Genomic DNA, 24277 nt, shown 5'->3' with positions numbered 1-24277 from the left:
TCCAACCTGCAAGTTCTGGGTTCTGAGATGGAGAAGTGGAAAGGCAACAGACAGATGGGATCTCTGGGGTGCTCAGAGGAGCAGTGACCTGCCCAAGGTCACACAACTGGGATGCCACACCTACACCCCTGTAGATGCAGAAGCCCTGTCACCCCACCTGGCTTCCATTCCTCAGGGGCCTCATGGTGCAAGGAAAAGCTCTCGGAGTCCCTGGGGCTCCTGCTGGCTACCCGGGAAATTGCCCTCTGCCATTTCTTCGTAATCTTCTCAGCCTCATTCTCTCCCCACTTTCCCCAGCTGAAGAGGAAGCGGCTCAGACAGCTGTGGAGCTGGCACTCTCTCTTGTTGAGATGCATTAATTTGTAAATATCTTCATTTATATGTAAATGCGGAGTCCTGCGCCCTGCCGCCAGCCCTAATGGGGTGGTGAAGCAGCCTCCTCCAGCATGGCTGGTTGGGCAGGCCGGCAGCTCTCCCTGATCCGATTAGACTCGAGAGCGTCTGCTCCTCTCCCTCTCCCTCAGTGTGCACCAAAGAGGACAGCTCAGCTCCCAGGCATGCTCTCTGCCTGGGAGACCACCAGTATAACCAAGGCTCAGGGAAGAAAAGAGCATGGGTCACGAGTCCTGAGACTAGGTTTAAGTCAGCGATGCTGTGTGACCTTGGGCAAGTTTCATGCCCTCTCTGAGCCTTGGTTTCCTCAACTATGAAACAAGGAAGGCAGCATGGTGTAGGAGTAGAAAGAGGTGGTTTGGGGTCTGCCCAAGTTCATGACATTTCAGCAAGAGACCCTTGGGCAAGTCTCTTGACTTGGCTGAACTTTGACCCCTTCTGCAAAAACAAAGAAAAAAAACAAGGGCTAGAGAAAATAATGATAATAATAATTATACGTGCCTACATTCTCAAGGTCCTTTGTAGGGATCAAAAGAGAAAGGGTGCACATAAGGAAGCTTTATGAGATTCATAAAAAGGTGAGTTTTTTGGTTTTATGATGGGGGACAGAGGGGTTGTCCTATACAATAACAGTAAACGCACACTGCTCAGTGACTGTGTGAGACTCTTCACATGAATCCACTCATCAGACCCTCAGAGGCTGCAGCGAGCTTCTTATTGTCGTCATTCCCTTTTGGAGGTCAGAAAACTCAGTCATGGAGTTACCAGCCCAAGATTTCACTAATGCAAGGAGGTGGAAGAGGCAGGATTTGAACTTAGGCCACTGGACATAAATTTTACTTAAATTCCACAACAATTGCACAAAGCCTGTCATATCAAGCCTGCCTAACAGGTGAGGAAACTGAAGAAGAGAAAGAGAAGGTTAAGGGCCTCATCCAAGGTCACTTAGTAGGCAGCGGCTGAGCTGGGATTTGAACCCAGGTCTTCCGGTGCTAGGTCTGGACTCGTGATGCTCCTGTGAGCATGAGAGGGTGGGGCTCAAGGATGCTCAGGTGGTCTCTGGGTTTCCTTCTTGGCTTAGGAATCATAGCCAAAGAGTCTTCCTGGAGGCCATGCCTGTGGCAGTGGGTAGGTGACCGGAAATGGCAGGATAGACTTGGAGGTAAGCGGCTTCTCAGAAACTATGGTGACCATGCAGGGTGGGCCAAGTGGCAGTGGGTTTCTGGGGAAACTTGGAGATGACTTCAGAGTTCACTTGCTACAAAACTATCTGTGGTTCCCAGAATAGTTATTTTCTTCTCTCAAATGAGTTTTTACCTTCTTTTTCATCTTGATTGTCACTGGCTTGTCTTAGGGTGCTTTAATATTTCAAGGCTCCCCAATTTCTTTGTGGATGTGGTACAGGAGAAACAATAAGTAGGAGAATAAATGCATCCGTGCGCCACACCGCGTCAGAGCACTTTGAAGCCAATTATCTCGGCAGATTCCCCATGTAGTGGCTGGGTCTGAGGTACCAGCACAGAGCTTGGGAGAAGGACCAGCGAGGTCCTCCAGAGGAGCACAGCCACCTTCTCATTCTTACAGCAGGCAGAGGAGGACTCCTGGGCCAGATTCCCTGGGCAGGGCTGGAAGCACCCGCTGTCATCTTCTTTTCCAATTTTCTAATTTTACTTCTTTTACCATTTTCTAATTTTGCTCATTTTCCCAGGATGACCCAGGGTCATCCACTCATTTTGCTAATTTCATCGTGCACCTACTGTGTGCCAGGCCTTGGGCTGAGAGCTGGGGATACAAGGTGGAGGGGAACCTGTGCTTGTCCTCCTGAAGCTTGTGGTCACAGAGAGATGGACCAACCCACGTTGCAGAGTGGGGCTTCACCCACCTTGGGGCTCTGAGTGTAAAGACAGCACAGCATCAGGCAGTAACTGGGATGTGACGGCTACCCCCAAAGCACAGTGCCATGGAGCGTACCACACGGGCTCATGTCTGTGGCAGCACTTCTCAGGGTGCCCAGTGCAGCTGCTCATCCTCCAGCTCTGGAGCAAACTGCCACATTCTAGCTGGGCACTGGGCAAAGCATCTGGCTGCATGGTGTGAAGAGTTTGTGTGTGTGAGTTGTGCAAACTTGTGCACGCAGTGCCAGTGAGATGCTGTTCTCCATTAATGCAGCGGAACCCCCTCTCACTCCAGGGGTGGGTGCTGGAGGGGCATCAGTTCTGCTAGGGTGAGGGGTGGTCTAAAGGGGTGCTGTGTAGGTGGACCTGCTTGAGTGGGGTTTTGAAAGCTGAGGAATTTACTAGGTGACAAAGGGAGAAAGCCCCTCTGAGAAGAGAAATCAATGTGTTTTGAGGGTCAGAGGAATAAAATAGGATGGGGTGTTTGGGGGAGTTTGTGTGTGAGAGGGGTGGAGCTGTGGGCAGCCACACACTTAGAAAACGGCAGGCCCTGGAATGGGATCTAATTGATTCTGCTGCTTCTGGGTAGAAATATTAAGCATCTCTGTCCTCAAGGACTCCTTCCCCACCCTCCATCTTCTGACCTGGGAGTTCTGTTGTTTGGAGTCTGTTTTCCTTCCCAAGTTTGGGGCCCTCTGGCCTTTGAACCCACGGGAAACAGTAGACCATGTTGCATGGACGTCCGAGCCAGGCAGAGCTGGTTCACTGCTCAGCTCTGTCATTCCTGGCTATGTGACTTTAGGCACATTGCTCACCCTCTCTGGGCCTCAGTGTCCTCAGCTGGAAATGGGGTTTGGGAAACCCACCTTGCAGGACAGGTGGAGGAGTTGGCTGAGGAGGCCAAGGCAGGAGCTGTGGTCTGACTCCTTCCTGCCTCTTCCCTCCAGGGGGTGTCCCTCGAGGGAGCGGGTCCCACTCCCACAAGCCAAGCCCCCAGGTCCGCCTTCCAAGCCTGTGGAGGGTGATCTTCCCCCAAGAGCACCAAAGGATTGATGTGGAAGGGACGGAAAGTGTCCCTCCTGGCCCCGCCCAGGCCCCGCCCAGGCCCTCACCTCACCTCACGGTGGATTGGTACACCAGGTCCTCGCGCTTGCGGTAGTTCTCCATGTGTGAGTAGTTGGTAGAGAACATGGCATCGAAGGTGAAGATCTTCTGCTTAATGGTGCCGCCATCCATCACCTGCCACAGAGCACAGAGGCAGCCACAGGTGAGCACTCAGCCAGCCCTGGCCTCCCTTTCCCCCGGGACACTGGGAAGACGCAGGCCAGGGAGCCCACTCCACAGTGCTCCTGGAGAAACCTCTCAGTCATCACTAGAACCCTCCCATGGCGGAGAGGGTGGTCATCCCCACTTTACTGATGTGTAAAATGAGGCTCTGAAGTGAAGCGACTTCCCGAGGTCTCACAGCCAGAAAGGAGCACAACTGGCTCTTCCCAATGGCTCTCCCATGCACACACAATCCCACTCCTGTCACTGGTCTGCCTTGCAAAGCTCGTGACCAGCACAGCTTGCGGAGCCGCAGACAGGACCAGAGAGTGCGAATGTGTTTTGCAGAATCAGCACAGGGTCACAGCCTGATCTCAAAGCCTTCCTTGGCCTGAGGAGAGCGGGAAGCGAGGAGCAGGCTGGATAGAAAGAGGAGAGGGGAACTGGGGGCCTGGGGACAGTCACAGTGCAAAGACCTCAAGCAGAGACAAACAAGCTCACTTACAATTTCTGATACATCCTCAGAAAGGCAAGCCCAGAATGGCGGGGGAGGCCAGAGGAGGGACAGCCCCCATCCTGGGGACAGAGTAGTCACAGAGGACTTCCTGGAGGAAGTAATGTCTAGGTTGCCTTCTGAACGAACAAGTAGGAGCCAGCCTGGCAAAAGGGAGAGTGCTCTCCAGGCAGAGGGAACAGCAGGAGCAAAGGCCCCAGGCAGAAGAGAACAGTGCACGCTCGTGGAAGCGCACTGCGTTCAGAGCGCCTGGACCAGAGAGCAGGTGGAAGAGAAGACTCTGGGGACAACATGGCCCAGATCGTGGAGGGACGGAGGGCAAAGGACTTCGACTTCTTCCTGAAGACGATGGTCAAGGAGGGTCAAGTTCAGATTTTATTTACAAGCTACTTCTGGCCTTGGAGTGAGCAGGGACCAAGGAGGAGGTGGGGAAACCCAACCTACTGACAGGGGGATGGAGCGAAGGGGACAGTGTGGGGCACTTGCTCTCCTCTGGCTGCCCTTGGGATATGCCAGGAGAAGATCTTGAAATCCCCATTTCATCTAGGAACATGGAGACCCAGAGAAGGCAGGGGACCTCAGGAGGTGATAATAAAGCTGTCGCTGGAAGACAAAGGCTGCTCAGTGTCCCGCTGTTCACAGCGGATGAAAAGCCCAAACCCTAGTGTCCCGGCTCCCAGCCGCCACCCGCATGCCCCCGCCTGCGCTGCCTCGCACTAATGAAAGTGTTACTCCACAAAGCAGCAAGGTATGTGTTGTCACTGTTTCAATTATTTATCTGTTTACTTGGCTGCAGTTTTCCGCTTGTCTCAGCAACTCTATTATAGACTAGGAGCCTGCAGCCTCTCGCCGCTCAGCTGGGCTCCGCGCTAACAGCCTGCAACGGGGAGGCCTCATGCCTGAGCCTGGAGAAGTGGAATTAACTCCCTGCGGCTCTGCGTGGTGGAGGCAGGGGCCTGGGAGGGTGGCGGCCAGGGACGGGGTTTCTCCAAGGGGCTGGGGTGGGGGGATGCTGAAAGCAGCTTCTCCAGGCAAAGGCAGGGATGAGAGCTTAGAACTGTCCCCTGCCTGGGAGGACTGGCCTGTGGGCACATCTGCACCCAAGCTGACTTGGACCATATTTGTCTGGCCTAGGTGGTATTGCTACTGGTTTAGGGGACACAGACTCGATGTAATCTAGCCAGCATTTATTGAGTGCCAGCCGTGTGCCAGGCACCGGCCAGATCTGTATTGGTCACCCACCCTAGACCTCAAGCTCTGTAAAGTAAGGAGGCTGCTATCAGTACCAGGGTTGGTTAGAACGATGATGGGGCGTTCACAAGCTCCCGGGACCTGAGGGGGATCAGTGGTGGGACTTCCCACTGCACGGCTGCTCCTTACCCCTCGCTAAGCTCACACCCCTCTTGTCTTTCCTCGGGGCCTATCCACGCTGATACACGTCTCTCGTCTCCCCTCTGCGGGCTTGGTGCTTTTTGACTGTGCATCTGTGCAGTCGGAGGGCAGGGAGCCCTGGCCTCTCACCTTCCCTCTTCTGCAGCAGAGGGCCCAGCTTCCGAAACACAAGAGTGAAAGAAAGAACCAACCAGAAGATGAGGAAGAGGAGGACGGCTGACTCCTCTCTCCTACTGGGATCTACACCGCACTCACCCCAAGAAAGACACCTACTCCTGATCGCCCCTGGTTTGATTCTACGTCCGATGTCATAACCCAGCAGAAGGCCCCTCTAGCTGACTGCATCTGGCTCAACACACACCTTGGAGTCCAGGGTGAGGAAGAGGCCATAGGTGGCTTGGCCACCCTTGGGATCAGAGCTTCCACCTTTGCACTTCTCGATATCCCAGCCTTGGGCGGCAGCCCGAGGACTCTCCAGAGGCCCTTCCACATGGGCTTTTCTTCCTGCAATGCACTCTCCTTCCCATCCCCTCTACATTCATTTGGCCTTTTAGCACCACCAAAATACCTTTAAACCAGGGCCTTCAATTGTTGGATGATTTTGTCCACCCTCCCCCCCAGGGGACATTTGGCAACCTCTGGAGACATTTTTAGTTGTCACAACTGGGCAGGGGTGCGATTTGGTATTGACATCTAGCCAATAGAGATCAGAGATGATTCTGGCCATCTTACCTATGATGCACGGGACAGTCCCCCAAAGAATCACCTGGCCCCAAATGTCAAGAGTTGAGAAGCCCTGCTTTAAGGCAATCATACTGCGTGGCTGCACGATGTCCCTGGAAGTGAGCAGAGTAGACAGTAATCTCCCCATTTTGCAGATGAAGAAACTGAGGCTTGGGGAGGCAAAGTGATTCGGCTGAGGTCCCACACTGGGTTCTGGGCAAACCTCTGGCTCCCAGACCAGGGTTCCCTCCCACCGCATCCCACCAGGCCAGAAAAGGCTGGGGAGAACTAAGTGCCCCAGGCAGAAGTGGGAAAGTCATCCTGCCCGTTTAACTCGCAGCCGTCTCAGGCCTCGCCTGCCTTCAGGTACTGCTTTTTTATCTCCTCCTAAAATGCAGCAGCCCTGATCGTCCCAATCTCAAATTTCACTCCATTTTTTTTATTACACAAAGGAGAAAAAATCTGTCAGTAAAACTGTCTCCTCAAATTTATTCGCCGAGACTGAGGGTTTTATTACTAGGAAAATACACCCGCACCCCACACGTACACACATACCCGCACACCCCAGATAAAGCATGGAAGGATTATCTGAGCCGTAAATCGCTGTTTCAGGCTGAGGGACAGGGGAGTTTCAAGGACGAGCCTAGCTTTTCCTTTGGTTTTATTTACATCTTTTTTTCTCTGGGTCTGTGTCTAGGGCCTCACTGTCAGCCTGAGGAGTAAATAATTCACCTCTGTTAAAGCTGCCTCAGGCAGCCGGAGACAAGGGCTTATCTCAGTTCTGGGATGACGAGATCTGGAGGGCAGGTTCTCCATCCCAGTTCACTGCAGCTCCTGCTGCCTCAGGGAAGGTAAAGGAAAAAGGAGACTTGGGCACCCTCAGCTCGCACACTCTCAGATCCCAGGCCAGTGGCAAGTGGCTATTTGCAAGGAAGTTATGCTGTAGTTCCTGGTTAGAGGTGCCAAGACAGAGCTGGGTGGGAGTGGGGTATTATTGCAGGCTGTGGGCAGATGGTGTGGGGGGTGTTAGGTTGAGGGTGTGCTGGAAGACACCTTCCCTTTAATTCTAGAAATATTTCCCCAGGCGTGAGACCTACAGGCACAGTTCTAGGCCCAATGGGAGAGAAGGAAACGAATTTCACAAGTGGTGGTGGCAGCTCATTGTGACCTTATTCATGGTCTGGTGGAGGAGGTACAGGCACACAATTAGCTGAGAGATCAGCATCAGCAAGACAGCAGCCGTAGCAAGAGGTATTTACCAAATGTTCCCCAATGTGCTCATGGAGGAGCCCAGAATTCCTTTGGAGGGAGGGGTGATCATGAAAGGCTACCTGGAGGAGATGGGCCCTTTTCAGAGTGCTTAGTCCTAGGTTAGTTCTTCCTGCCTATGGGGGGCTTTTGAGCATGGAGTAAGATCGATTTCCTCCACCTCCAGTCAAATTCTTGATTTCTGTTACTCTCTTTTTCTGTGTCCCTCCCCACCTTCCAGGGCTAGGAGTGAAGAGCAGAATGTCTCTTGCTGAAAAGCCAGAGGATGCAGAAAGTCAGTGAATGAAAGAAGGGGGCCCATACCAGAGAGGGAGGCAGGTGGGAGGTGCCAGAATGCCAGAGGGAAAGCAGGGCCCTGGACCTTGCTAGGAGTCATTAGAGCAGCCCCCAAGCAGAGCCAAGGATGGTCTGAGCAAGTACCTGGAAATGGACGGGTCTCAGGGGCTCTGAGACACTCCCACTGGTGGGGAGGGACTCCCAGGCCAGGGCAGACAGACAAATGCAAAGCTGATGGGCAGACAAGGTACAGACAAGGTGAGCCAACCCTGAGGATGTGGGTTTTTCGTGCCTCTAAGGCCCCAGAGAGAGGCACTTCTGAACAGAATGATTTCATTCATTCATGGCCAACAGATTTTTATTGAATAAATAAATAGGCCCTTGAATATGAGCTAATCCTAGAACATAAGCTCCATGAGGGCAAGGTCTTTATCTATCCTGTTCATTGCTCTGTGCCAAGAGTTCAGCACAAAGTACACACTCGATAAATATCTGTTGGATGAATGAATGAAGAAACAAATGAATGATTTGAGTCCTTACCATGTGCCAGGCACTGGGAATACCAGGAAGAACGGGGAAAACACTCTTGCTGCTCTGCAATATAGACTGACAGCCTGCTATGTAGACCCCATCTGTCTGGGGCTGTCTGGTAGGAGCAGCCTGGCCCAGCTGGGACAGTGAGTGGCCTCAGACTATGGAGGAGGTACTGCTCCAAAAGAAACCAGCAGAGTTGTTCTTTCTCAGAGGTCCCAGCACTAACACTATCCTGTACAAGAAATCATCCTAATCATGCCAAGGGCGCACCCTGACCAGACGAAGAGGCTATGCACATGGTGATGCAAAAGAATCCGAGTCCTAACCAGCATCTACACAGGGCTTACAGTGTCCACCAGCCCTCAGCTCCATCACATCATTGGATTCTTGGGACCGTGCGCTCCAGGAACTGTGTCCCAGTGCCTAGCACAGTGTCTGACACACAAAAGGTTGTTGAAAAAACTAACTATCCCAGGAGACATGAGTCAGCACTCACATTTTGCAGATAGTCGACAAGAGAGGAGTAAGGGACATATTTTGAGGTTGAGGGGGTGGGGAAGCCTGGTAGAGTGGAATGTACAGAGGCTTTTAAGGGTTGCACAGCCCAAGATTCAGATGCCAGCTCTGCCACTCTTAGTTTATTGCTGTGTGACCTTGGAGAGGTCTCCATGCTTCAGTTTCCTCATCTGCAAAATGGGAACCATCACACCTACCTGTGAGGCACTTGTGTGAGATTTCAGTGCATAAGAGTCATGCACAGAGAGCCCATGGATGACTCAGCACAAGGCAATAATAACAGTGACAGAAATAATGATAGCCAGCATGCACTGAGTGCTTGACGTGTGACGGGCATTGTTTGCAAACATCAACTCATGTAATTTTAAGAGAAAGTGTTCAACGTATATTAGCTGCTGTTTACTTTTACTTAAGTCCAAAGTAGGAAGGGTGTCAGGGTGGGCAGACCCTGAGGATGTCAGCAGATCATAATAGGTGCTTAAGGATGGGTGGCTCTTTTCCTCCCCATCCTGTCAGCATTTCTGCTATGAATTCCCTAACTGACCAGCTACACTGTGTAGAAGTTTCTGAGAGGGGGAAACTGAGTTCTAAGTCCCACAGGTTGTCTATCTATGCACTACTCTCCTCTCTGGGCCTCGGTTTCTCTAAATGTTCCACAGAGGGCATGGTGACCTCTGAGGACCCTTCCTACCCTGAATGCCCACAATGTTCTGATTCTGGAACAGCCAGCTCTAGAGACTGTGGCTTCCCATGCCTCTAAGGCTGTCGGACCGCATCCTGGGGTCCCGACTGCCCCCCCACCAGCAAATCTGGCTGCAGCCAGGCCAGGTTGCCTTTCAAGTGGGGCCACTAAAGTGTGTTAATGGACTTAGTCCAGCCAGCAGTGTGAGAGCCTGCTGGCCAGGGCTTTTAATTTAAAAAACAAATAAGACTTCAACTTCAGCTGCCTTACCAACGTCCCCGGGTGCCATCCCTGGAAAAGAAAAAAAGCGGGGGAGGGGTAGAAAATCACCTCCCCTTATCCCCCCAACCTCCTTCTCTTTGTGTTCCACAAAACCAATTACAGGTTGGAAATAGCTGTAATAAACTTGATATCCCACTTATGGGCCAATCCTGCCGCGGCTGGAAAGTGTAATAGTGGCAGAGAGTGAAAACTGCTGGTGTATTTTGCCGGAGCTGTTTAAATTGCCTGCCTACAATATCCCAACTCCTCTCCAGCCAGGAAGGAATTTGCTCTCCTGGAAATGGAGCAGCTGAGGTCTCTGTGTTCAGGCAGTGAGAAGGAGCATTTGCAAGGAAGGCTTTAATGAACTGATTAGACACAGAGAGGTAGATGTGCCGGGGATCTTGAGTGAGCCCAGCCCAGGTTCAAATCCCAGCATGGGCAAGACACGCTCCCTGGCTGTGGGTGGGCAAGAGGGATGCCTGCCTTACAGGGTTGTTGGAAGGAAGGGCATTAAATTAGCTAATGCAAGTGATGAGTGTTGGCTCAGTTCTACTGTGGGTACTTCATTCTCTGGCTCTGGGTTCTCAGCCAAGTCACCGATGGTCTCTGATCCTCAGTTTCCTCATCTGCAAAAGGAGGGGTGTCAATCAAACTTATGCCCCAGAGTGGTTAAAAATACTAAAAGGAATGAATATAGGTGAAAGCATCATGTAAAATGAATATGGAAGCAGACATTACTATTAATGTGAATTTACTACTCTGTTCCTAGATTGTGGAAGGTGAAGATGAGCATATTTAGAAACTTCTGCCACACAACTGTCACTTAGAAGTCCCTTGCCCATCATACTCAACCCTGCATGCCCAGCATGGGGACCGGAGCATAGTATGTCCTTAATGTTAATGTGTGTTTTTAGGACGAATAAACAAGTCAGTGAGTGAGGGAATGGACTCCTAGTCTACTCAAGCGAACCAGTACCCATCCCAGACACTCAGGAATCATGCTGAGAAAGCTCCCTCCAAGGCCTGGCACAAAGATGGCACCAGATCAACCAAGCTTCATAAAGGGCGTACTGAGCTCAAGGCAGCCCCAAGGCTGGGGCTCCAGCTCCTGGTGCACTTGTGAGTTCATGTATCATTGAGCTCCTTCCATGAGCTGTGCTTGATGCTAGGAACATAGCTGTGGACCTAGCGGGTGAGGGCAGAGAAGACACTCGCCTCCCTCCAGTTTCTGAAATGAGTGCTTTCTGACTCCTCCCGAAGAGCCTGGAGCCCAGGAGAGCTGGAACTTGTGTTCAATGCTGTGTCCCCATCTCCTAGAACAGAGCCTGATACCTAGAGAACTCTCACTTAATATTTTTTATAGAAATGAGCATCTTTTTTTTTTATATAGATGCAAAAACTGTGGCCAGAGAAGGGATGCCATGTGCCCAGACTGCCCAGCTGGTAAATGCTGAAGCAGAGATTTGAACCTCGGTCTGATTCCAAAGTCCAGACAGGAAGTGGCTCAGGCAGTTGGATTAAGTTTTGGGGTAAAGTGCAAGGAAGGGAGTGGGTATTTCGAGCAGAGGGAAACCTGGGCAGGGACGCTCGGGTCGGGGGGGGGGATGAGAAAAGTGAAGGTGGAGAGGAAGCAGGGGACGATGATACAGCCACCTGATGGCCTGCTGTGTGGGGGGAGGGGACAGGGTTTCTGTCTTCTTGTTGCCATGGCGACCTGGGCCACTTTTCCCCTAAACCTCCCTGCCCACCTGTTCTCTACCATGAAACTGCTCCTGCAGCTCTGAGGCCTGGGAGCTGAGCCAGAGGAGCAGCCACAGGGACAGCAGGGCCCACTTGGCCCTCTCCAGTGGCATCGGGGGAGGACGATGCCAGATTCCCAAGGATGAGAGAGGGGGAGATCCTTAAGTCAGACACCACCCACCTCTCTGGGTGGCCGGATTCCACCCCTGCTCTGTCTCCCTTGTGAGTCCCGGTTTCTGGCAGGGCTGGGCTTGAGGTAATTGGCTTCCCCTGGTGTGTGTGGGAGATCCGGTTTTGACAAAGACAGCTGGTGTCATAAATTGCCTTGTCTCATCTGGTTACTGTGTGATGGCAGACAGCAGCTCAGGGATGGGGCCTGGGGGGGCGGCGAGCATAGCAGGCAGGAGAGCGGCTGCCAGCTTCCGTGTAGGCCCCACACACCACACATGGACAGGTGCTCCTGCACGTGTGAGGAGTTGTGTGCCTAGTGTGAGCCCCAGGAGCTGCAGCAAGCAAGCCTGTGTTCAAGGAGGGAGTGAGTGTGCATGTATGTGTCAGTAGTTACGAGGGTACAGATCGGTGTGCTTCTGGGCTGCATACAGGGGTGCAAGTGTATGTGTGTAAAGCAAAGTAAGGAGGAGAATGTATGTTTGTGGGGAAGACCAGGAGGGCTTAGGGGAGTGTAAAAGAGAGCGTGTGCATGCGTGTTCAGGGTTATGTATCAGTTTGTGGATTCACAGCATATGTGTACACTCGATGTCTGCACCCACTGCTGTAAGCCCAGTCTATATCCCTGCTCCCTGCTGTGGGCCAGCATGTGTGTGTGGTGACGGAGGGGGCTGAGTTTCTGATAAATGCCAGGCTGCAGCTACCAGGTGGGAGATAATGTCATGCCAACCCTGCCCCTTGCCATCTCCCAAGCCCAGGCAGGCTCCCGTCAGTTGAATGCAAAGGCCATGGCCATGACCCAACCACCTGAGCCCCAAACTCCACCAGACACAAACTTGGATGCTCTGAGTCCTCCCTCCTCATCCCCTGTGCACCTTTCCCCCACTCCATGCTGCAGGGACCAGCAGGCAAGAAGCAGGAGAGAGAGGAAGGACCCAAGAGATGCTAGACATTCAAACTTCAGTGCACAGCAGAACCACTGGGGCCAGAGTGGGAGTGGGAGTGGGGTTTGAAATGTCATTTTTCCTGGAAGCCCACTCAGGAGGTTCAAATTCAGTGAGTCCTAGGTGGAGGATTTTGCATTTTAAACAAGCCTCATCCAGTAAGTTGGATGCAGCTTCCAGGACCACAATCAGGAGATGCTGCATTGAACCCCCAGGACCACCCCTCACCAGGGTCTCTCTGCAGCTTTCTCCAGTGGCCATCAACTGACAGACCCTCAGTGCCCTGGGAGGCCCAGCCACTCAGAGTAGGAGTGACCATCCCATCTAGACCCCAAACTTTACAGAAGGCAAAGCCAAGGTCCACAGAAGGGAGGGGCAAGCCCTGGGTGATACAGGGAGGAGGGGGCAGGGCTGGGAGCCAGGCCCTTAGCTCCAAATCACATCTTCTTTATACCACACCCCAAAATCCAGATGTTTGAAGTCCAGAGACCCAAAACTGAGGTGCACTATGGAGTGCTGAACAGATATGGCACCTGGGATATTCACGTCCAGCTCCTTGCTGTATCTTCCCCTCTTGGAAACCCAAGAGAGGGGCCAAGAGGGCTCTTTCCCAGTATAGCTAAAGCCTTGTCCTGTATTGTTCTGGAAGGGAGGGTGCTCGGGAGGTGGGAGGAGAGAGAAGGGACTTATTCACCCATCCTGTATCCCCTTGAAGGCCCCTCTCCATTACCTGCCCTCAGCCTGTGCTCCTTTGACTCAAGTGACATCAGCTTCTTATTCATTCATTCACTTGTTCATTTGTCCATGCATTCGTTCATTCACTCATTCACCTGTTCATTCATGCATTTGTTCCTTCATACAGCACCTCCTGGGGGCCACACCTGCAGACAGAGGGGTGCATTGGACACTGTCCTGATCATCAGAGGTCACAGAACAGGGAGTGGAAGGATCACAGAGAGAAACATCAGCAAGCAGGTGCTTGCCTGGTGGCAGGCTCCCAACATGGGTGGAAATGGCAGGAGTGGGGGGCCAGTGAGCTCTGCTGGTGTGGGGGGCTCAGGGCAGGCCCTGCACTAGAGGGCACCCCAAGCTGTACCTTGGAGAATGGAGGAGAGGCTACAGAGCAGACCAGAGGAGAGTGGAGGGCTCTCCAGGCATTGAGGAGAAGGCAAGGCAAGGTAAGATGGTGCTGGGGAGTTCAGGGTGGGCTCTGGGGACGCTGTGTGGAAGAACCTGCTTCACACCATGGAGTCTGGGTTTGGCAGTGGTTAGGCTCTGGAGTCAGACTCCTAAGTTCAAGTTCAATTAAAGATCTCATATCTCCCTGTCTCAATTTCATCTATAAAATGGGGATAGCAGTAGTGGCACCTCCTAGGGTGGCTGGGGATGAACTGGGCTCTTCCATGTAAAGTGCTTAGAAAGGGGCCGGTCATGGAGTGAACTCTCTATTAGCAGGGGTTGTTATTACTAGCTGTAAAATGCTTAGCACGGTAGATATTATTATTGCTATTATTTTATTGGAGAGAGATAGGGAGCCATGGAAGGCTTCAGGCAGGGGAGTGACAGGTTCCATCGGAGTCAGAAAGATCTCCCTGGCTGCAGTGTGTACAGCAGATCTAGAGGCAAGACTGCTCTGGACTTGTGAAGAGGCATTTGGGTCAGAGAGAAGAGACCATTTTTCCAGCCCCCCTGACAAGGGTGCAAACTTGATTTTTGGATCCCACAAGCCAGCTGAGCAGGTGTTGGGAGGTGGGGGTATGGCTGAGTTCCATCTTATCCCAGTATCTGTGTATCTGTGTGTGAGGCTCTGGCCCAAATCTCCTGCCTGTGACACCCCCTGCGATGTCCCCCAGTGGTCACACTCAGCACTCAGTCCCCATGCCATCCCCTGGGCTGCCCGTCAGGGAGCACACCTGTGCAGACAGGTTGTGTCCAGCAAGGTCTCATTATGAGGACAGATGCCCAGTTTGTGCCAGTCTGGCTGACCGATGCAGTCAGGAAGGGCTGGCAGTCCTTGGGGAGGGACCTCGCTGTGCCAATCTGCCCGGCCCACCATGCTCAGCAGGCACTGCCGACGATTGAGCCTGTGTCAGCATGATCAGCCGCCGGCAGACCCGTGGCAGATCGGTGGCCTGTGCCAGCCTGCCCACCTGCTAAACAAGGGGCGGGTGGACCAGCGAACATTGCTAGGCTGGCATATCCTGCCCACTGTAATTAACACATGGCAGCGAGGGCAGCCCAGTCTAGTGAAGCCTGTCTGTCTGTCTATCTGCCAGCTGCTCCTGGGGATGAGCACATTACTGTGAGCCTCAGCAGCCAACTGGAGAGTAGAAATACTGAGCTGGGAGCCAGGAGACCAGAGCCCTATCTCTGCTCAGCCACTGACTGGCAGTGGATGCTGGGACATTTGCATTCTCTCTTTGGGCCTCAGTTTCCTCATCTGTTAAATGGGATGGAGATGGCTGAACTCTAAGTTTTTTTCCTGCTATCCCAGGGGAGTGGTGTTAGCAATAGGCAAATGCTGGGGGGCAGAATTCTGCACTTGAGCTCTATTAATTTATTCCTTCATCCAACAGAGATTCGTTGTGCCCCTACTATGTGCCAGAGAGTGTTTTAGGTGTGAGGGATATAGCGATGAACAAGACAAAGTCCCTCTTCTCCTAGAGTCTACATTCTAATTAGAGGTGACAGTTAATCAAATTAAGGAAGATAGAAGAAACAAATCAGATAGGGAGAAGGGCCCTGCAGACAATTAAAATAGAGTGATGGGTGGAGGAGGTGTGGGCTACATCCGATTGAGTGGCCAGTCTCAGGGAGCCACATGTAAGCTGAAACCCAAATGAGCAGACAGGATCAGGCTTGCTTAGAAAGCATAAGGTTGCTTTCTGCCAGTTCCCTATGGATTCCTCTTTATTCAGTGCAATGGCTTCTGGCTTCCCTTTAATCCCAGAGACACCCTTCTGGGTAGCGCTGTCTGCATTCTACAGATGTACCTACTGAGTCTCAAAGACAAGCCCCAGGCTTGGTCCCAATAGCCTTATGTTTCATTCACCCAACACTTGATTATGAATATTTCCAAATACACAGGAAAGTGTAAAGCATTTTAAAGCAGACACCCATCTAGCTTCTGCCAACTTGCACAATTAAAATTTGGCTCTGTTTGGTTTATCATCTCTCTCTCCTATTCCTCCAGCTCTGTCCATCCACCCACCCTTATTAATTTGATGCACTCCAAAGTAAGTTGCGGGCAACAGTACACTTTACCTAAACCTTCAGCATGAATACCATTATTTAGAGTTCAGTATTTATTTATAATTATTTTTCTTTTGAGGGAAAATTTGCACACAACGAAATGCACAAATTTCACGTGCACCACTCGATTTTTGGAGTTTAGACAAATGCAGACAGCTGTGTAAGCCAAACTCCTCTCATGATGCAGAAAATCATTAGCACTCCAGAAACTTCTCTCTGCTCCTGCCCAGTCCAGTTTCTCCCCCAGGCAGCCATTATTCTGATTTTTTTCCTATTCTAGAATTTCATATAAATGGAATCATACAGTACCTAGTTTTTAGTGAAGGCTCTTTTCTCCCAGCATCATATTTTTGAGGCCCCCCATGTTGTGTGCGTACCTGTAGTGTATTCATTTTTACTGAGTATTATTCCATTGCAAGGAGATATCATGGGTTGTTCAGCTGTTCTCTCGTTAATAGGCACCTGGACAGTTTTCAGTTTGGCTCTTCTATGCATGAAGCTGCTAAGAACATTCTGGTACCTTTTTTTTTCTTTCTTTTAAATAGATGTATGTTTCTGTTTCTCTTGCTGCTGTTTTGTTTGACAAAGGGTCAGTTCAATTTAACAAGAGTTTCCTGAGCACCTACTATGTGTTAGTCCCTGTGCTCACTCCCAGAGGTGACAGAGCCTCAGGCTGGGCTGAGCTTGGGCTCTGAAGGCTTCCTGCAGGCACAGAATGTCTGAATGGTCACCAGAGACTGCTATGGACCAGGTGCTCTGTGAACATCACCATATTTCATCCCCACAACAGCCTCGTGGGATACCCAATGTGACCCCAGTTATCAGAGGAGGCAACTGAGGCCAGAGCAATGAAGTGACCTGCCCAGGGCAAGCAGTAGGAGCTGGGCCTCAGACTCAGGGTGACCCCTGCAGACCCATGCTCTTTCCTCTGTCCTGCATGATGCAGAAGCTGCAGCCCAGGGAGGCCAGGTGATCTGCCCCAGGCCACACAGCAGTGCAGTGACAAGGATACAGCTCCTGGGTCTCCCAGCCCATGCTCTTTCCCCAACACTATCTTGGGGACCTTCAGAAAGGCCTATGCATTTGTTGGACCAACATTTCCTTACAGGGACAAGGCTGGGAGAGCTGAGTTACAGAAAAGCCTCGATTATTTGTATGCATAGTGTCCTAGTGCATGGTCCTTCAGCCTGTCCCTTGCACCTGCTAATCCAGGACCACCAAGTTATGGGCCCAAGAGCCTTGGAGGTGCCTCTGGCAGACATGGCAGACAGTGAAAGTGGTGGGACCAGTGTTGAGATGGGGAGTCTGTGTGGGTTCAAAGTCATTTAATTAAAAAACAAAACCCCCGGGGTAGATCAAATTAACACAATCTGCAGGGTGGATTTGGCCCCAGATAATTTGGCTCAGCCCTCAGCAGATGAAGGTGTTAATAACTGGAGGAGGGGATGTGTGGTTGATTAAAGATGGAGCCACAGTCTTTGACACTCCCACGTTGAGAGACGGGGGGGGGGGGGGGGGGGGGGGGGGACAGGGAGAGTGTGTGTGTGTGTCTATGATGGCTTCCTTTGAAACTGGGCACGTTCTGTGACTGTTTTGACTAATGCAATTGGCAGAAGTGGCAGAAGTATGCCAGTTTCCAGGCCCACATTTCAGAGGCTGGCAGCTTCTACTTCCTGACTCTGGGGACAGGTACATTGAGATCCCTGAGCTGCCATCTAAGAAGTCTGACTATGGTGCTGGAGAGACCATGTGGAGAGGGAGGGGGACTTCCCTGAGCCAGCCCTCCTGTCATGCAAGTATGTAGGTCAAACTGCCCTGACCCCTGCAGACCAGATCAGCTGCCACCTACCCAGTGACCCCAGGTGAAGCACTAGAATCATCCAGCCAGAGCAGAGTATTCAACCTCTCGTCGAGATGGAGCTCTACTTCAGCACCCACCTGCACACAGGAAGTGCTGGTGCATCAGATTGTTAAGAGCCTCTATTTGATTGCAACTGTATTTGATCCGGGGGAAGATTGTTGTGTCAGGCAGGGTCCGGCAGGAAACAGATGGTCCATAAAAGATGGTAAATGAGGAGACTTCAATAGCAAGATTATTTTAAAAGGTGTGAGTGGGGCTGAGGGATCCCAACAAGGCACAGGACAGTGACCCGTGGAAACTTACTACTTCCAGGAGCAAAGGGCAGGTGGCAAAAATGTGGGAGGTTTCCTTGCATCTGAGAAAGCAGTAGCTGAAGGGGAATGCCACTGAGAAGAGCTTGCGTAGAGCAACCCAGGGACTCAGCAGGGAGGAGCTGGAGAATAAAGACCTTGACTGCAACTCCACCTGGCCTCCAATCTGCTGGCAGAGGCCTCCCATCAGCCAAACACAACTGGAAGCCAGTGGGCAAGGAAGCCCGTTGATGCCACCCACACAGGACAGCCTCTGGGCACAGAGAAGGTTGGAGAGGGTGAGAGTGGGCCTGGAGGGTCAAGGGAAAGCATCCAACATAAGGACAGATGACACAGACTTTAGTCCAAGAATCCAAGGGGCTGGGGCCGGCCAGCCACCTAACTTGGGAGGTTTCCAGAAGCCCCTGCTCCTCGTCTTGTTGTTCCATAGCTGGGTAAAGTGAGGTCCCTTCCCCCACCACTCCCCTCATCAGACAGTTCCAGGTGAGCATGTGGCAAACAGCATCGTCAGAGAGAGGTTCCCATTAAACTGTCATGTTTCTTCCCACGGCTGCATCATGTCTGATCGCCAAGATGCTCCCAGAGGGAAAAAGCTGGGCCCGTCTCTGCTTCTCATCACAGCCAGGCTCCAAAAACCAGGTTGTGGGGAGCAGAGAAAGGAAAGAAAATTCTCCAACTCCTCTGCTCAGGGAGGAGGTTTGAGGCTGCTCCTCCTAGAGGTTTGGCCCTGGGTCAAGATTTTCTCCCAGAAATCTACTCCCAGTGCAGTTTTCCAGGTAAGAGCAAGAGGGCAGCTTCCAACTTGCCCCAGTGCCAGCTTCAGTTTCACGAGGCCCTGTGCTAAGGGCCTTGCACTTGGTTTAGTGCTCTGCTGCTGAAATTTGAAATTTGTAATCATTTTTGAACTGGAGTCCCTGTTTTCATTTTTCACTGGGCCACACAGATTAGGTAGCCAGTCCTAATTCCAAGCAAGGATGAAGTCTCTGGGCCTTCCATTGGCCTGATTCCTTTGTCTAGATCAGGGATCAGCAAACTTTTCTGTAAAGGATCAGATAGTGAATACTTTAGGATTTGCTGGCTATACAGCATCTTGTTGCAGCTAATCAACTCTGCTGTTACAGCATGAAAGCAACTGTAGACAACCCATAAATGTGACTGTGTTCCAATAAAACTTTATTTGCACAAACAGATGGTGGGCCAGATATGGCCTATGGGCCTATGACCCAGGGTCTAGATTATAAGCCCTCTTTTTCTTGTCTGCCTATCTGATTCGGGCTCATTCTTTGTGACTCAGCTCAACAGCTTTTTCTCGTATCTCCAGGGGGAGTTTAGTTGCTCCTTTTCTGCCTCAACCTGACTAGCACCTGCATGTATTTATTTACTGAGCCCAAGCCAACAGGCAAACTCTGTGTTAGGCACAGGGGCCACGGTGGCGAGCAAGAAGGTGTGGTATAGCTTTCATGGGGCTTTGTAGTAAAGTACTTCACAGTGCTTTGTAGACAGTACTGGGTTATAAACTACAGGAGAGAAGAGGCTGGGACCATTTTCTTCAACACTGTTTATCCCCAGGCCTAGCACAATAATGTGGTAAAGAAATGACTGAACTAACACCCGAATGCATGGCTGTACATTTACAGTTTGGGCCTCTTGAGCCCAAATCATCTCTGAGGTGAACCTGGTAGGTGTGTCTAGGAGAGGCTGAGCAGCTTGCCCCAAGACACACAGCAGCAGACTAGTGACAGAGCTGGGATTCAAACTCCCAAGCCCGGCCCATTTCAGCCACACCCAGAGTTAGTTAGGCACTGGTTTCTTAACAGAGCCCTAAGGAGTGGTATGGGCAGCTCGTAGCTCAGGTCCCAACAAGGGGTGTGCAGAAGCTCTCGCTCTCCAGCTGGTCAGCAGGAGGACTGGCTTATTTCCACTGGGAGAGAGAAAATTGAAGAGTCTAGTGTTGGTTCCTATTACAAAGAAACTGTCCAATAAAAATCACCCAGTATATTAAAAAAAAATCTTTACCTGGCTTTGAACGAACACTGGTGTTATTACAACCAAAAGAAAAAAAAAAAAATCTCATTTGCTTTTCATTATAGATCTGGCTGTGTTTTGTTTTCTTGTCCCTGGAGAATAAGAACTTCTCAGGTGGAGTGGTCAAAAAAAGAAAATAAGAAAAATGCAGCATTTGGAGTCAGACAATCTTGGGTACAAATCCCAGCTCGACCACTGATCACAGAGACTTAGATGATTCATTTAACTTCTGGGAGCCTCAGTCTGCTTGTCTGCAAAATGGGGATACTGCTGCCTCTTTCCCAGGGTTGTGTCAAGGAGACAATAAAAAGGCAGTCAATAGTCACAACTCTGTGCCTTTACAAGGGACATGGCTCCTGCTGTCAGGGAGCATGCTTTGTACTAAGACAGTGAACATGCACTCAAATTAGGAGGCTAAAGAACAGGATGATTTAGAGTGAAGATCATTGCTACGAAGCAAAACAAAAACAAAACAACGGCCTGAGGGGCTAGAAAATGCCCCGGGGATCAAAGGCCAGAAGAGGCTTCTCTAACACCTGAATGATAAGGAGCCAGCCTGGGGGCAGATGGGAGGAAGAGATACCAAGTGGAGGTCAGAGCAACTGCTAGGGCCTGAGAGGGTCGAAGCTTGCTGTGTTGAGGGAAGGGAAGGATGGCTGGGGTGGCAGAAGTGGAGTGAGCAAGGTGGAGAGTGCTGGGCTGCCAGTCCAAAGAGCTACCTGGGATCAGATCACATAGGCCTTAAAGGCTGGTGCCAGGAGGTTGGATATCACTCTCACCACAATGGGAAGACATTGGTGGGTCTTGAGCAGGGGAGTAACCTGACCTGATTTACGTGTTTAAAAGATCTCTCTGGCTGCTGGTGAAGAAGGGACTGCAGGGCCCAGGTGGGCAGGGAAACCTGGCCAGAGACTCCTCCAGTCGTGGGGGAAGGTAGAGTCTCCCACCTGGGCATGGAGCAGACAGAGGCTGGGCTCCTGGTCCATTCCTTTTGTGGTTTCCTTGTTTCCTCCCACATATCCCTGTCATCTGAGGAGTTTTAATGCATGTCTGAAGGCTAAATGGAGAAGATGCTGGAGGATCTTCAGATTTCAGTGCAGCTTTGAATTGAAATACTTCTTTTGTCCAGTGGGCAAGACTGTGAGAGGCTTGAGAAGCCCCCAACCCACCACCACTGCCCCAGGGCAGGGGGATATGCTCAACCCACTGAGCGGTCCAGGTTCTCTCAAACTACTCATTCCGAAGCTGGAAAATGCAAGAATTGCTGTCGTGGTCACACAGGCTCCGGACTGGCAACAACATAAAGACACAGAGAGCAGTAATGACAGCAGTGAGATGCCACTATTTCCTGAGACCTGCTCGTTGTGCTAGGTGCCCTAAAGTGCTTTCGCTCACCGAATCCTCCCACTACCTTGTGAGTCAGGGCGAGTATGATTCCCACCTTACAGATGAGGGGACCAAGACCTCGGGAGGTGAAGTGACTGGCCCAGGGTCTCACAGCCAGTGAGGAGCAGAGCAGGCTTGGAACCCAGGCTGTGGCCCTGGCCATGTTGCCCTGCATCTCACCGATGCCCTGTAATACACCCGCGAGCTGCCCCAGCCTCTTAAGACACCAGCTACTCACTGAGCAAGGGCCTGCCAAGGGCCACCATGGTGTTGGGGTTTCCCACACATGATCTCCTTGAAGTCTCTCCATAGTCCTGAGAGGAGACAGAGGGATCTCTGTGTAACTGAAGAGGCTAGGGGTTTGGCGGAGGCTGCCCAGCTGAGAGCTGGCATGGGTGGGTTTGAGCCAGTGATTGAGTCTGGTGTCCTCCACCGAGCTGCTGCTTCTAGAGATGGGACCAGCCACAGTTGCTATTGGCCAGTCATTTCCTGCCTCTCTGGGGTGTCTGGAGTCCTGGATGTGGGACTTTTCAATGCTAAAACTGGAGAAGTCCTGGGCAAGCTGGGATGAGTTGCTCACCCTAATTCTATGTCATGCATGAAGCAAAGAGATGGTTAATGGGTTGAAGTTATGATAAGACAGACTCCACTGGTGTCAAGACAGCACTTGGCAACCGTCAGAGGCACTCAGATGGAATGGTGTGTATGGTGGGTGGTGAGCTTCCCAGCATCAGAGGCATGCAAGCAACAGTTAGACAATGTTTGGTAGAGAGCCCACGAAAGCCCCTCCTCTGTCCCTAGCTCTGCGAGGCAGGGCAGGGGAGCCAGCTCTCTTTGCTCGTCTGGGCTGTTAGGACACCTTCTCACTACATTTCAGCTTCTCTTGGGCCTGCTGTCCAAAGTCGATTCCATCTCTGCTTTCCTCCATGCCTCGCTGGCCCTCTAAGTGAAGCCTGAAAATTACTTGCATGGTCAGGTAAATATTCCAGCAGTCAAAGGTGTGGCTTTGGTGGGGAGAATGATGTGTAATTTGCAGAAATGTTACCAGTGCATCAAATCGCACATGTGGGCTGTCTCTTTGGGAGAGAGTGATTGACAGCTTCGATGGCACCAGTCTGGGTAGTATTTTTCCTTTTGAAATCTCTGATAGACCCTGACAGGAAGGAGGCTGAAGATTACCCCCTCCAGTAGTGGGGTCTGCTCAGAGTGCAGGCAGCCCATTGTCACTTTGCCTGGCCTGTTTCCATGGTGGCTGATGTAATCTCCATGGCTGTGGGCAGAAATCTGGTCTCTAGCTAATGGTGGGCACTGCTTCAGGCCCCCTCCATGGGGATGGGAGCCTGCCTCTGTTGAACACCTACTATGTGCCAGCTGTGTGCTAATGTATCTGCTCTCTGAGTTATGGCACAAAGGGTACCTTCTGCACCCAGCTTCCCTGGAGAGGAATGACACAGAAGGACTAGATGCCCAGTGCAGGCAGAACCTCTGGGGGCATGTCATCCAGGGTGCCCCTACACCCTCTGCTCATTCTTGCTAGAACATCTGGGGCTTGGGAAGAAAACAGTTATGAGGGACAGGCCGAGTGGGAAGACTATCTCAGAATTGTTTGCTCCCTTGTTTAATTGAGGTCTGCAAAGGAGCCAGTTCCCTGAGCTTTGAGGGCTGAAGGGATGGGGGGTGGGAGGGGTGTTTGAAATCTCTTAATTTTGGTTCCCTGCAGGGCTGGAAATTCAGCCACCAGAAATGTCGCGAGCACAGAGAGTGGGAATGAAGCCACCTCCAGCCAGCATAAGTGCAAACACACTGCCTGGCTCAGCCTCAGAGCCTCGGAGCCCGGGTCCTAGAGGAGGGGAGAAGGCATGAGGGTGGAGGATGGGGTCAGTGCAGGGGCCACAAGCAGGTCCCTCAGGAGGGTGTGTGGCTGGAGTTCAGGGAACCTGAAGGATGCTTCTAAAATGCTGAAAGCCTCTTGGTTTATATATGGAAGAAAAACTGAGCCCAGAGAGGGGAAGGGACTTGCCTGAGGTCACACAGCAATTGCAGCTGCTGACTCAGTGGCTGCCCTTCCTTCCTGGAAGCCTCTGCTCTCTCTCAATGGGCCCTGTGGGGAGAGGAAGACCCAGGATCACCAGTGGAGAGCAAGGAAGCACTCTCTTTGGTACTAAAGTGATGTGGGAGACACATCCTCAGACTGAGGAGATACAGCACCTGCCCTCCTGGAGCTGCTTGTCTGATGGCACATACGCACTCCCTAGTCTTGAGGAATCATCAGACTGATGGTGAAGACACAGTTCTGACTGTTATGGAGATCCCAGTGTGATGTGGAAGATGAACCTCGGCACTAAGAGATGCAGACTCTGGACTTTAGGAAGCTTCCCGGCCAAAAGGGGCCTTGTGTTCAGGCCAAGGCTGAGGGGAGTCTCCAGTGAACTCTTTCCCATGACCTCACTATTCATTCAGGGATGCTGCTCCTCTTCCATCAAGTCCTCCCCCTCTTCCTCCAGCAAGTCCTCCCCCTCTTCCTCCAGCAAGTCCTCCCCCTCTTCTTCTAGCAAGTCCTCCCCCTCTTCCTCTAGCAAGTCCTCGTCCTCCTGCTCCAGCAAGTCCTCCCCCTCTTCCTCCAGCAAGTCCTCCTCCTCCTGCTCCAGCAAGTCCTCCCCCTCTTCTTCCAGCAAGTCCTCCTCCTCCTGCTCCAGCAAGTCCTCCCCAAGCACTTGCATCCTGTCCCCATGTCCAAGATCAGGGTTGTCTGGATCTTTCCTCATCCACTGAGGAGGGACACACAGTCACCCCAAAGCCCCAGGCAAATGTCCAAGCGATCCCTCAGGCATCACACTTGTCCCAGGCCTGCCCCAGGCCGATGTCC

At 51.8% G+C, this 24277-nt stretch overlaps 1 protein-coding gene across 1 annotated transcript in view; it reads right to left on the bottom strand.

The window, feature by feature from the left end:
• Positions 1–24277, bottom strand: part of IGSF21 (immunoglobin superfamily member 21) — a 236708-nt gene that overhangs the window by 71024 nt on the left and 141407 nt on the right. Inside the window, exon 3 of the mRNA XM_063107058.1 lies at positions 3406–3527. Coding sequence (XP_062963128.1) covers positions 3406–3527 — 122 coding nt within the window. The remainder of the gene's footprint in view (positions 1–3405; positions 3528–24277) is intronic.

The sequence above is a fragment of the Cynocephalus volans genome, chromosome 8 (assembly GCF_027409185.1).
Source record: "Cynocephalus volans isolate mCynVol1 chromosome 8, mCynVol1.pri, whole genome shotgun sequence".
Classification (NCBI taxonomy): Eukaryota; Metazoa; Chordata; class Mammalia; order Dermoptera; family Cynocephalidae; genus Cynocephalus; species Cynocephalus volans.
This window is presented reverse-complemented; position numbering and strand designations above follow the sequence as displayed.